This window comes from Podarcis pityusensis (assembly GCF_964106645.2).
Source record: "Podarcis pityusensis genome assembly, chromosome: 6".
Taxonomy (NCBI): domain Eukaryota; kingdom Metazoa; phylum Chordata; class Lepidosauria; order Squamata; family Lacertidae; genus Podarcis; species Podarcis pityusensis.
Window position 1 is genome coordinate 76,214,561 of NC_138030.1, and position 12,572 is coordinate 76,227,132.

Consider the following 12,572-nt stretch of genomic DNA (forward strand, 5'->3'; position numbering starts at 1 on the left):
TAACAAACTGCTCACTAAAAATGCACTAACAAACTTCCATGCCAGCAGTGTCTGCGGGTTATTTTTACTCAGACTGTGGGGAGGTAAAGAACGGAAGGGGGAATGGTTTAGTGCCTCCCTTCCTATTACAGTTAACATAAGACACTCCGCTTCTCCCTTCTTTATATGTGAATGGGATGGCCTGCTGAAAAATACACATGCGCACACCGCCATTATATCTTAATTGCCCCTTCATGCATATCTGCCGATGTAATGTGGTTGATGTGGGTTGTCGTCCCCACCCACCCACCGCAGCCTGCTGCCAGCCTTTCCTTCATACCCTGAATTCAAGGAGGTTTGGTGTGTGACGTATCTGAAAGATGATATGTGGTTAAACCCTTAAGGGTTTTCTTAAGGAGGGGAAATTAAACATTAAAAGAGAGAGAGAGAGAGAGAGAGAGAGAGAGAGAGAGAGAGAGAGAGCAGGGTAGGGCAAGAGCTGCAAAACTACAGGTGGGAGAAGGAATGAGAGTTGGGCTGATGAAATGAATAGTTGGGGTGGGTTTGCGGATTGAGGAAGAGCCAGGGTGCGTCCAGATGTGACTATTGTGGAACTGGTGTTGCTTACACACACAAGTTTTTTTTTTTTTGCAGTGTCTTTGTGTGATGTTGTTGTAATCATCAATACAATAGCTCATACCTTCAGAAAACTTTTAATCCGGATTTCCTCTTTCTGTGGAAAATCCAATGAGTAAAAATAACCTGTTATATTTTGGCAGCCACTTCTGGCATGGAAGCTTGTTAGAGCTTTTTCTTTTTAAGCAAGTGGTTTGTCATGTGTGTGATGAATGATGTTTTAGTCGGTGGCCTCTAATGATAACAGCACCTACTTCTGTTTTCTCCTCACCTGTGTGCAACCTAGTCTTCCCATGTTCAACACTCTAACCATTTTGCAGAGGGACAAAACAATGACAATGCAGCAGAGGCATTCTGTTAACTTTCGCCCACTTGGGCATCGGCTTTTGTGGACAGCAAATAGCAGACAGCAGTGAATATCCATGACTGTAAAAACAGAAATGAATGGAAGTGAATGCATGAAATGCACACACAGAAAAATTGGTCCCAAATTGTGATATGAAGCCCCTGTCAGTAAGGAGTCAGAAGGGGGATGGAGGGGGATTTCTACTAGATCTTTTTGCTTGGGAAAAGTTTGCAAGATCTTGTCGGCAGATTAATGTGGGGGTGAAGGGGAAGATTTGGGGAGAAGGTTATATGACTGGAGTGTTCACTACACATTCACACAGAGAGAATAGTACAGTTTTGTGTGTGTGTGTGTTTTCTTTCTTTCTGGCAAAGCAAAGGGTAGAGCTGAAGGAGGAAAGGCTGTGTTTACAATTGTCAGAGTCAGCACATTCTTCAGATTTCCTCCAGAAGTGTTCAGCAGACTAGTACCAGGGACGGAAAATGTGGGCAGTGGGAATCAGCCAAGGCTGCTATGTGGAGGCCCAGGCAGAATGTGAGGAGGGCAGAGCAAAACGTATCCACAGGACCGCTTTCATGTTTATGTTGGATGTCATTGTGAGTTGCAAAACTTTTCAGGTGAGCAAAAGGCATAGCAGAGTCTTAATGATCTCTCCATCGTTCTGCCTTCAGAGGCTACAGAGAAAACATCAACAGTGGCTCGGGGCTGTTTGGGTTACAGGCGTTCCTGTTCACTGTACATGACAGGTTATAAATACCAGCATGTGTGCACCGTAAAACTGTCAATTTGTCAGGTCCCTGACAGCCTGAGAGTGATCTGTGCTTTTCTCCCATTCTGTGTTAGTCTGCTGCCTGGAAGGAATGATGCCTTCAGCAGAATAGCTAGTCCCCGCACAAACCTTTTCAACTTTCAATCTGATTTAGGGCTTTTTACAACTGTGCCCCAAGGATATGAAATCTGAACTTTGCCTGCAAAGCAAATACTCTGGTGTCAGAGTTTACCTCAGCCTACACTCAGGTGAACGATTGTTGCCCCCTGGAAGGGAATTCATTGTTATGGTTTGAAGGTAATTCTGGCATTGATTTCCTATCTTTAACCTCTGAGGTAAGATAGGCAACAGAGAAACTGTGAAGAAATTGACCACAGATACTGGTGGGCCTCAGAATAAGCTCACGATTTGGACATCTCCTCAACTCTTCAGTCATTTTGGAAGCTGCCTTATACCAAGCCTTATACCATATACCTCATTATATGAACATAAAAAGAGTCTGCTGGATCAGGCCAATGGCCCAACTAATCCTGCATCCTGTTTTCACAGTGTCCAGCAAGCAGAATACGAGCACAAGAGCACTCTCCCCTCCTGTGTTTTCCAGTAACTGACATTCAGTTGCTGCCTCTAGCTGTGGTCACATGAAAAATCAAATTCTTCCGAGACGTTCTAAAGGATGGTTGAATATTTTAACTAATCCAAGTCACTGGTGGGAGTGTGGGAGTGTGTGACAGAGCAAGGAAATGAACAGAGAGCAATATGGATTAGGCAAATTCTTAAAATTCCTTGTTCGCCCTGCAAAATCACTCACCGCAAAATTTCCTGGTCTGACTGGACTTTCTCATAAGGTGACAGGCCATGAATACTAGAGAGGCCTCCCTTGTAATCTATGGTATGCGTGATGCCACAGAATGATGCATTCTGAAATAATTTCAGCAAGCCAGAAAGACGATACCCGCAGGGTAAAAAGGGAGTGGATCATGTTTGGAATATGTGATTCCCCACAGCCTGCAGGGTGGGAACAAAAGCAACACCGCTCATTCTTTCTTCTTGCACATCCAGGAAAAGAAGTGGAAGTCTTTCAGATGTCGCAAGATCTTGGCCAGCACCACAGGGTCCAATCCACTTTGCCACATCTAGAAATGCTTGTCCCATAATAGGATAGCTATGTCGTTGGGTGGCAAGCATGGCATCGGGTCTGTTTCCATTGCTTTCCATAACAAACTCAATCATCTGATCATGGTCCTGCTGCTGTTATCCTGGGTTCATCACATATTGCTTGCTGGCTTAATGGTCAGTAAACAGAAGCAGCAGTGGTGCATGTTTTGGGACAGTGGCAAAATCAGGGCTATGAATTGGCATCCTATGCTGAAAGCAGCCCTTGTAGAAATCAGTAACCTGCTTGTAAACCATGAGATTTGATGAATGTGCTACAAAGTACAAACTTTAGATACTCTGCAGAATGTTGTCCATTCGTGGATGGTATTACATAATGTACTGAACGAAGTCAAATGAAAACTGATCAGTCTAGGCATTGTATGCAAATCCTAGGAATTCTATAGATTTCCAAGTAAAATCTAAAATGTCTCCAAGTTACGAAACATGAGGACACATGGAAAGGCATTGTGTTTTCCATAGGCATTGCGTCGTTCATAGAATCATAGAACTGTGGAGTTGGAAGGGACCCTGAGGATAATCTCTGTCAGTGCAGAAATCACAACTAAAGTATTCCTGACAGATGGACATACCAACTTCTGCTTTAAAACCTCCAGCGAAGGAGAGTCCACCACCTTCCCAGGGAGTCTGTTCCACTGTTGAACAGCTCTTATAGTCAGAAAGTTCTTCCTGATGATGATCCTAGGAATTCTGTGGTTGAGATTAAAAAACAAGAAGTCATGATTATTTGAGCCTGTATGAATTTTGTGTTCAGGGTGTGTTAGGGTGTTCATGACTAACCCAAACCATTTTGCTGCCTGAGATGAAGGACAAGGTGGAGCCACCCCCCATTCCATGTACACAACCTGATAGGACGGACAATTGCATCTTACCTTGAAACTCCTCCACTCGGGCCAAGCATAGCAGGTTAGCTTAGGAAGTATAGGGCAGGCCATACAGATCTACCTGTTTCTTGCTTTTCATCATTTTTTGCCTGAGGATGTTTCCTTGTAGTAGGTCTGGCCCTAAGGGGGTCTTTTCCCTGATTAGAGAAATGGCATTGTCTTCTTGTAGAGAGTTGGAAAAGGGCAACTTGGATGACCGAGGCATTGAAGGTTTGGAAACACAGCCTAGGAGGCTAGCACAAGCTAGCTCCTGACTCTGAAAGCATTTAGGTAGATACTGGTCATGTCTCACCAGCATTCACTTTTCTTCTTTTACAGCTTCCCACCGTGTTAGACGGCAATGCTCAAGGTGCTGATCTACAAATGTGGGGACGAGTGCTTTCTAATGTGTCCCAAGCTGTGCAAGAGGTAACACTTTAGTATTGTGGGGTAGGGAAATGAGTGCAACTGGCATAAATATTGAGTAAGGAACTTGTAAGGAATTTGTGTTGGACACAGGCGGGCATCCTTATGCAGTGAATTTAAACATGCCAACTGCTTGGGCAGTTTAATAATTTCACCCACTGGTTTTCCTTAATGCTTGTTCCTACTGCCTGTGACTTATTAAGAAGCCATGCATTATACAGATCTGCACCTTCAGTGTCCTGGTAACTGATTGCATATTCCTCTATGTTAAACAAACCTGCAACTAAAAAGCTAGCTCAGCAGGAAGAAGGCGAGGCTAGAATCTTACCCTGATGTGCACTAGCTTTTCATTTGAGCACATTATTTTCACATGAGGTAGAATTCCAAAATGGTTTTCACCATCTGAAGTTTGAAGTGGTGTACAACCTACATTTCTGAATTCAGCTTCAGACTGACTAACAGTGATTTCTAATCTGATATATCCAGAACCTATATAGGGCATCTGATAATATGCTGCTCTTTGTCTCCATGTATAAGGATGCTGTTGCAGCTCATTCTCTGCTGTTATATACCTTGCCTGACTTCCAAACCTCCTTTTGGGTTTGGTCTACAGATTCCTTTGCTTATCTCTGCATGCCCACTTGATGATGATTAACAAGCAGCCCTTAGTAATGCACTCAGATGTGACTATCTTTAGTCTTCACATTCCTGATCAAACCTGCATCTTGCTTCAGTGCAGCTTGATACTTCTTTCAAACACCATAATACCAGTTCAACACATTTTTTTTGTATTTAAGAGGGGCATAGCCAAATATGTCCTTAATTAGAGTAGAAGAGAGCAGGAGCAGTGTTTGTTATTTTTAAAAAAGCAAAATCCTAGAAGAGGGCAAGTTTGCTGTAGTGGGCATATTGTTTAGCTTTATTATTGCTTTCTGTTCTTAGTATAATCATTCATTTAAAAAATGCTTTGTTTCACTGCAGCTGGCACGTAGGCCAAGTGTTCAGGACCTTTTATCAACCCTACAGCCGCTTCTGCGAGATGGGGAGCCTGTGTCCTTATGGCAGCTGATGAGTTCTTTATCTGATCTTCTCTGTGGCTACCCAGAAGGAGGTGGTTCCAGAATAATCTCTCTCAACTGGTACGAAGACAATAATTACAAGGCCTTCCTTGGGGTTGACTCCATGAAGAAGGAATCCATTTATGTTTATGACAACACAACCAGTAAGTCCCCCACCCCCACCCCATTGGCTGTGCTTCATGTGGGCTTGTATTATAAGATTAAGATTGATAATGCCACTGTTACACCATTAGTTGTTTCAGGAATTTCGCCTAACAACTTAATCCATGCAAAGGCATAAAGCAGCTGGAATCATTAGGGCAGGAACCTGTGTGTGTGTGTTTGCTAGCAATGCAAGGTTGCTGTCATTTTAAGATTTGCCTACATTACCTGAAAGAGACAGGCGCTTCAGTGAGAGAGACTCCAAAATTGGCATTACGGCCAGGGGTGGGGAACACCAATTCGGCCTTCCCGATCTATCTAGCCCCATTTTCCCCCAAACTTGGGTCTCCAGCTGCTTTTGTACTACAGTTCCCTTCATCCCTGAACACTGGTGTTGCTAGCTAGGGATGATGAGAGTTGTAGTCCAAAAACTGACCTGGTTCTTAGGAATCTTCTGAGGCCATAGCCACAGTCTCCTCATTAGCCTTGCATCAGGCTGGAATGTGTCCTTGAGCTCTGATTATGCCTCTTGCTTGTCTGAATGGACAATACAGAGGTCCTCGTGGTTTGGAAGAAAGGAGGCGTGTGTGTGTGTAGAAACTCAGCTACTATAAAATTGACCTTTGTTGCTCCGTCCACTTTCACCTTGTTGTGAGGCTCTCAGAACGCTGACCAGAAAGGAATGCTTCCCTAAGGTGGAAGAAGGTTCTCCACCCCTGCTACCTTAGGACAAGGGTGGGAAACCTTTTCCAACGTACCACATTCCCTTGTGAATAGCCATCATCATCTGGAGTAGCTTTTCTCAACTGTTGGGTTCCCAGATGTTGTTGGACTACAACTCCCATCATCCATAGCCAGCAAGGACAGCAGCCAGGGATGATGGGAGTGGTACTCCAACAACATCTGGGAACCCACGGTTGATAAAGGCTGACCTGGAGGCCACCACCACCGCCTGGATGGCACCAGTTTTGGAAAAGGCTGCTTAGCTCTGCTGCTGCCGTTGTACTGCTGCTGTAAAATGAGCTCAATAAACCCTGGAATTTCCATCCTTTAGATTTCAGTCAAGTAGTATTACACTGCTCTTTTAACTAAAGGCATGGCGGCTGCATAGATGCAACCTGAACCTTTTTTGCTCTGTTTGCTGAGTTCCTAGAAACTGGTGTAGCTGCAATTTTCTGTTGGTAAGATGGAAAGGCTAGCCTGCAGAATGTCGTGAACAATTAAAAACTGGGCCAGTGTTATATAACGTATCTCCTTTCCCCTCCCTCTCCTCCAACAGCTCCCTTTTGTAACACATTGATCCAGACTATGGAATCAAATCCTTTAACCAAAATAGCCTGGAGGGCTATGAAACCATTATTGATGGGGAAAATCCTCTTTGCTCCAGATTCACCTGCCGTTCACGAGATACTGAAGAATGTAAGTTATTTTCTCTCTGCTACACCTATGCACCTGCAGTGTTTATAACATGAGCACTTTGCAAGAAAGGTCCATTGAACAAGTGGCAACCAAGCTGTTGCTGCAGGCAACAACAGACCTTTCCCCCCCTCAAGAAAATGTAACGTGGCCTTTGAACTCAGGACTGGGGAGGAAAGAGGGAAGCCCAGCCTCTTTTTAGTTCTCTAATACTTACCATTCGGGTTTTTTAAAAAAAGAAATCCATGTAGCTACTATAGCAGATCTTTTTCTGCTTGCTGATGCAAACCCAGGACTGCAAAAATTGGAATGAAGCAGAATTGGTATAAATAATACACAAGGCCACTTTCTAATTTATTCTACTGCACTGATATCCCATGTTTTTTGGCCCACCCAGAAACCATTTGCAGTAATTAAATAACAAAGCACCAATCTATATCACAATAACTGTTCAGGTTCTTAAGTTTCACATGAATTCACTATCTCTGTTCAGGCATTCTTCAAAAGTATGGGGGGGAATAATGTGCAGAATGTGGGTGCAGAATGCATGCCTCTCCCCCTGTGCCAAAAAACTTGTCCTCACCACCACCAGCCCCAACTCTTGCAGATTGGGCAGGGCGGTCTGAAAGGGGGGTTATTTGTGCATTCCCCTGAACATGCTTAGACTCCTCCCTACTGTCTGAGTTCCTGGCTGCAGAAGGGCTTCAAGTGCCTTCAGCCAAACACATGAAAAAGATCTCCCTTCAGATATTCCCACTCAATATGTGAACGTTCAGGTGAAGCCACTGGTGATATTAGGGGCCAGGGTCTCATTCCCAAGGCCCATTACTGCCACATGAACATTGCCACATTATCAATATGCCTTTGTATTCTGAAGGCAGCAGAAATACGTATTTAGTGTTCAACTGTTCAGTAATTGCTTAGGGATGCTGTAGCTCTGGGTTTCCTGGGTGGAGGGGTTTGAACTAGCTGGCGTCTAAGACTATCTCCAAATCTTCTGTTTTTCCTATGATTCTTTCTTCCTCTCCCTTCTGCAACTTCCTAACTCAGGCAAATTCCACATTTGAGGAACTTGTGCGCCTCAGACTCTTGGCTAAAGCCTGGAAGGAAGTGGGACCCCAAGTGTGGAGCTTCTTTCAAGACAGTGTGCAAATGAACATGATCCGGGTATGTGCAGGATACCTTACTTGGTATGGGAAGGGAACTGGAATCCATTAGGCAGAGTGATGTGATTGCTTCAAACAGCAGGTGCTGGGGTGGCAGCAATCTCTCCTATCCCCCATTCCTAATGGGACTCCCAAGCTATCCTGCTGCCCTCAGGTACAGTGGAGGATGCTGTCTTACCTGAAGGGTCAACTGTTAGTCCAGTCAGAGTCTGTACTTCAAATGGGAGGAAGTATCTTGTCCCTTTGCCTCAGACAGCGCTATGTCTTGAGCTAACCCCAGCTACAAGGGCTAATATAGTGTTGCCAAAGTTGTCGAGCTTTTCTGGGGGCCAAAGTTGTTGAGCTCAAAAAAAAAAAAAATATGAAGTTTTTGAGAGATTTTAAAGGAAATTTGCTACAACCTAAACTTCCAACATGGATTGCCATGCATCCATTTTCCCTTGGACATTTCAGTGATTTCCGCCTGGACACGGTTTCCGACTGCTGTATTCTGGATATGTCTGGGAAATTCCGGATATATAGCAGCCCATGATGGGTATCTTTGGTTATGACTGGTCTGGAGAAGGGGCTATGCTGCCACACCCATGTGTTCTATCTACCTCAAAGCCAGTGAACACAAGGGCAATTAAGGTTTAGCCTCTAAGTAGCTTGTTAGGGCAAAGGGGTCAGACCTAGGCAGGGTTACGGTTTGGGTTCCTCTATACCTGTGTGGATGGTTGGTGTCTGATTCTGACCTTTCCCCAGACTGAATTATCCATGTAGGCTTAGTGGCAGGTAATTCTTCCCTTGGAGTTACCAAGGTTGCAGTTTCCCAGGTGATAGAATACAAATACATGTACAAATATAATATGTTAAATTAGACCTAATGTTTCTTCCCTAGGACACTTTGCAAAACCCTACGGTGAAAGGCTTCTTAAATGAGCAGCTGGGTTCTGAAGGTTTCACTGCAGAAGATGTGATCAATTTTCTGTACAATGGGCCACCAGAGAGAAGAAGGGAAGGCATGGTGAACTTTGATTGGAGGGATGTCTTCAGTGTTGCCAACCAGGCTCTGCATATGGTCCACGAGTACCTGCAGGTAAGACTGGTATCTTTTTCAATATGAGGATGGATGCTCACGACAGTATTAGAACATCAATGCTCAAACATTTAGAAAATAAGAATTCATAGAAAGCATACAGGACACACAGACAATGTTTGGAAGATCTCTTTCCTATAGTAAAGCAGTAGCTTTCAATCCTTCCAGCCAGCCAAACTGCAGAGTTTTTAGGCTGTGTGTGTGCTGTTCAGGGTCATAACTTTCACAATCTAGGGAGCTGGCATTGGGGATGATTTGGGCAAACAATGTATTTGCAGTTTTAATTGAAGTTTACGGTCCACAATGCAAATTCTAAAAGATGAAGAAGGAATAAGCATGCAGGCATAAGTAAAAAAAACCTGGAATACCAGTGCGGTGATTTTTTATCTGTGTTCTGCAAGAGACATGGGGGCATGAGAAATAAATTTATTTAGTAATTAAGGGCTTCTGTGAAGCCAAGGAGAGGCTGCCCACTCCCTCTTGGCATGATTCACTGCTCTGGTGTTGCTTCCTTGCAATCAGGGTTTGTAGTTCTGCCACAGATCCATATTGAGTGTGATTGGATCATTTCTGACGCAAGGCCGCTGCAAAATTACCTGACCTCAGAGGAAAATAACTATTGTGTCTGCATGAATTACCTGCCTAGGCTTGCTCCTTCAAGCCCGGAGGTGCACCCAACAGTGATGCACACAAAAGCATGGGGGGTTGACTACACTGCAGTGGGAAGGGTAATTCTTATGGGAGGCGCTGTGGTCTAAACCACTCAGCCACTTGAGCTTGCCAATCAGAAGGTTGGCAATTTGAATCTCTGTGATGGGGTGAGCTCCCGTTGCTTTGTTCCAGCTCCTGCCAACCTAGCAGTTCAAAAGCACACCAGTGCAAGTAGATGAATAGGTACCGCTGCTGCGGGAAGATAAAGGCTGTTTCTGTGCACTCTGGCACTCATCAGTGTCCCGTTGCACCAGAAGTGGTTTAGTCATGCTGGCCACATGACCCGGAAAGCTGTATGCGGACAAACGCCCTCGGCCTGAAGCAAGATGAGCGCCGCAACCCCATAGTCACCTTTGACTGGACTTAACCATCCAGGGTTCCTTTACCTTTTACTTTTTCTTACTGTAATAAACTTGAGACCAAACATTGGATATAAGCATATAATATGCCTCCAATTTTAATTCAGATGAGGACTTACTTGATGGAAACCTCCCCCATGAGAAGAGCTCACAAGCAAAAAAAAAACCAAGCATGTCTAAGGGAAAGCTAGGCTAGAATTTGTCTCACTGGGTCTAGTTTTCTGTGTCTTCCAACTTCCAGATCCTATTGCTCCCAGGCCAATTCCATCTTCTTGGTCCCATTGGGAAAAAGAAACAGAAACATACAGTTTCTCCCATGGGGTCCAAAGCAGCAATTTGGAGGTTGAAAACCAACTAATAGGGAAAGGTTAAGGCTTGGGTCCCAGTTTTACTGTTTGGGAGGCTGGTTTAGATTTGAAAAGGAAAGGGGGTGGGAAAGAGATTTGCATGTGATGTATGAAGGAAGAGTTGGCTTAAAAGCAAGTAAAGTGGTACCTTGGTTCTCAAACTTAATCCATTCTGGAAGTCAGTTCCAAAACCAAAGCGTTCCAAAACCAAGGTGTGTTTTCCCATAAAAAGTAATGCAAAATGGATTAATCCATTCCAGACTTTTAAAAACATCCCTAAAACAGCAATTTAGCATGGATTTTTCTATCTCACGATACCATTGATCCATAAAATGAAAGCAGTAAATAATGTACTGTACTATAAAATGAATAAAACAGTATGGAAGATGAGAAAAATTAAAAAAAAAATTTCTTACCTGCACTGATGATAGTCATTGTTTGGTTGGGGGACTTTTATCCATTTCCACAGTCACACAATCAATCAATCAATCAATCAATAGCTGAACTGGGTTCCACATGGTCACAAAAACAAATTAACCAAATAAAGCCTCAGAAACAAAAACAGAAAAATAAATAGCAAAAACAAAAGCACCAAACTTAATCCGTTCCGGAAGTCCGTTTGACTTCTGAAATGTTCAAAAACCAAGGTGCAGCTTCTGATTGGTGCAGGTGCCCTGGGAACAATAGCTGACAGCCACATTGGACGTTCGGCTTCCGAAAAACATTCAAAAACCGGAAAACTTACTTAAAACTTACTTCTGGGTTTTCGGTGTTTGAGAACCAAGGCATTTGAGAACCAAGGTACCACTGTATATGAATAGTCTGCTGATAGTGTCCTCTTATTTTGGATTGTGTAACTTCTCACTTCTTATGTGTAAAATTGTGGTACTCTTTTTTGTGGGGGAAGGTCCACAGTTATTGGGCATTGATCTTGCTTGGGATTGGGAGGAGGGAGGTCTTGCTAACGAAGCAAAAAGTATGCTACAAAGATGAACTTTTGGCATGGAGCAGGATGAGAGTTGAGTAGAACAATGGCTTGATTTCTTCCCCAGGGGTTTTAAAGAGAGGTCTTGGCAGGCATTAATTATGGGCCCCATATCTTTCTGACTTATGACTTTGGGCGAGGCAGACTTCACTTGGATAATGGGGGAAAGCAACTTGATGCGAACAATTGTTTGTAAGCATTTGTTGCTAGCTCTGATAGTTCCAACAGACTTGCGTTTTGTTTGGTCATTCATTTATTTGCATTTCAAAACTGAGCATGCAATGGTATCCTGCTAGGGTCCAGAGCCTACTGACCGTCTAACTTGATGGTTTCTCCTTACTGAATTATAAATGCTAAGTGCTATAAAAAAACACTAAGTATTTTTGTGGCTGTTTTAGTTAACTTCTAGTTAAAACTGAAAAATATATAGGGAGGGGTTCATCCATAAGTTTCCTTTATGTTCAGAAAAAACCTGTAGTGTAGTAGTGTTGTACAATTTTATTTGCAAAGAAGGATGCTTTTGTGAAATAATAAGTTGCCTACAGTTACTTCATATTGTTGCTGCTGTTATCCTTGAACTAAACCATCAATACTGTATGCTCAAGGGGATTTTGGGCTTCTGTTTTTTGAGCAGCAGCCTCTCCACACAAAGAGGCAAGCTATTTTTTGAATCTGAGAAGACTTTTTTAAAAAAAACCCCAGCCTGTGGCATAGTAAGGGTTTTTGTTGTTGTTGTTTAAAGTCAAAAATTTACTGGGCATGCCGGCCCTAATGGTGTGCCTATAGTAGCGGGGTCTGATCAGAGGCCTTCTGGATGTTGTTGGACTCCAACTCCCATCAGCCCTAGCCATCATGGCCCATGGTCAGGAGTTATGGGTATTGTAGTCCTCTGGAGGGCCACAGGTTCCCCAACTCTGGCCTAAAGCAGCCTTCCCCTCCATCATCCCTGACCATGGCACATGTTGACTGGGGCTGATGTGAGTTGGAGTCTAAAACATTTGGAAGCACCAGGATGGGGAAGCCTGGCTTTAAGTAACTCTTTGGATCCTGGTTGTTGCTACTATTACACCCCATATCCAAGTTTGACTGGACTTA

The 12,572-nt window shown here is 43.6% G+C and overlaps 1 protein-coding gene across 1 annotated transcript in view; it reads left to right on the forward strand.

The window, feature by feature from the left end:
• Positions 1–12,572, forward strand: part of ABCA4 (ATP binding cassette subfamily A member 4) — a 97,337-nt gene that overhangs the window by 26,007 nt on the left and 58,758 nt on the right. The window contains exons 8-12 of the mRNA XM_081008486.1: positions 4,109–4,198; positions 5,177–5,417; positions 6,695–6,834; positions 7,882–7,998; positions 8,878–9,075. Of these exons, the coding sequence (XP_080864612.1) occupies positions 4,109–4,198; positions 5,177–5,417; positions 6,695–6,834; positions 7,882–7,998; positions 8,878–9,075 (786 nt within the window). The remainder of the gene's footprint in view (positions 1–4,108; positions 4,199–5,176; positions 5,418–6,694; positions 6,835–7,881; positions 7,999–8,877; positions 9,076–12,572) is intronic.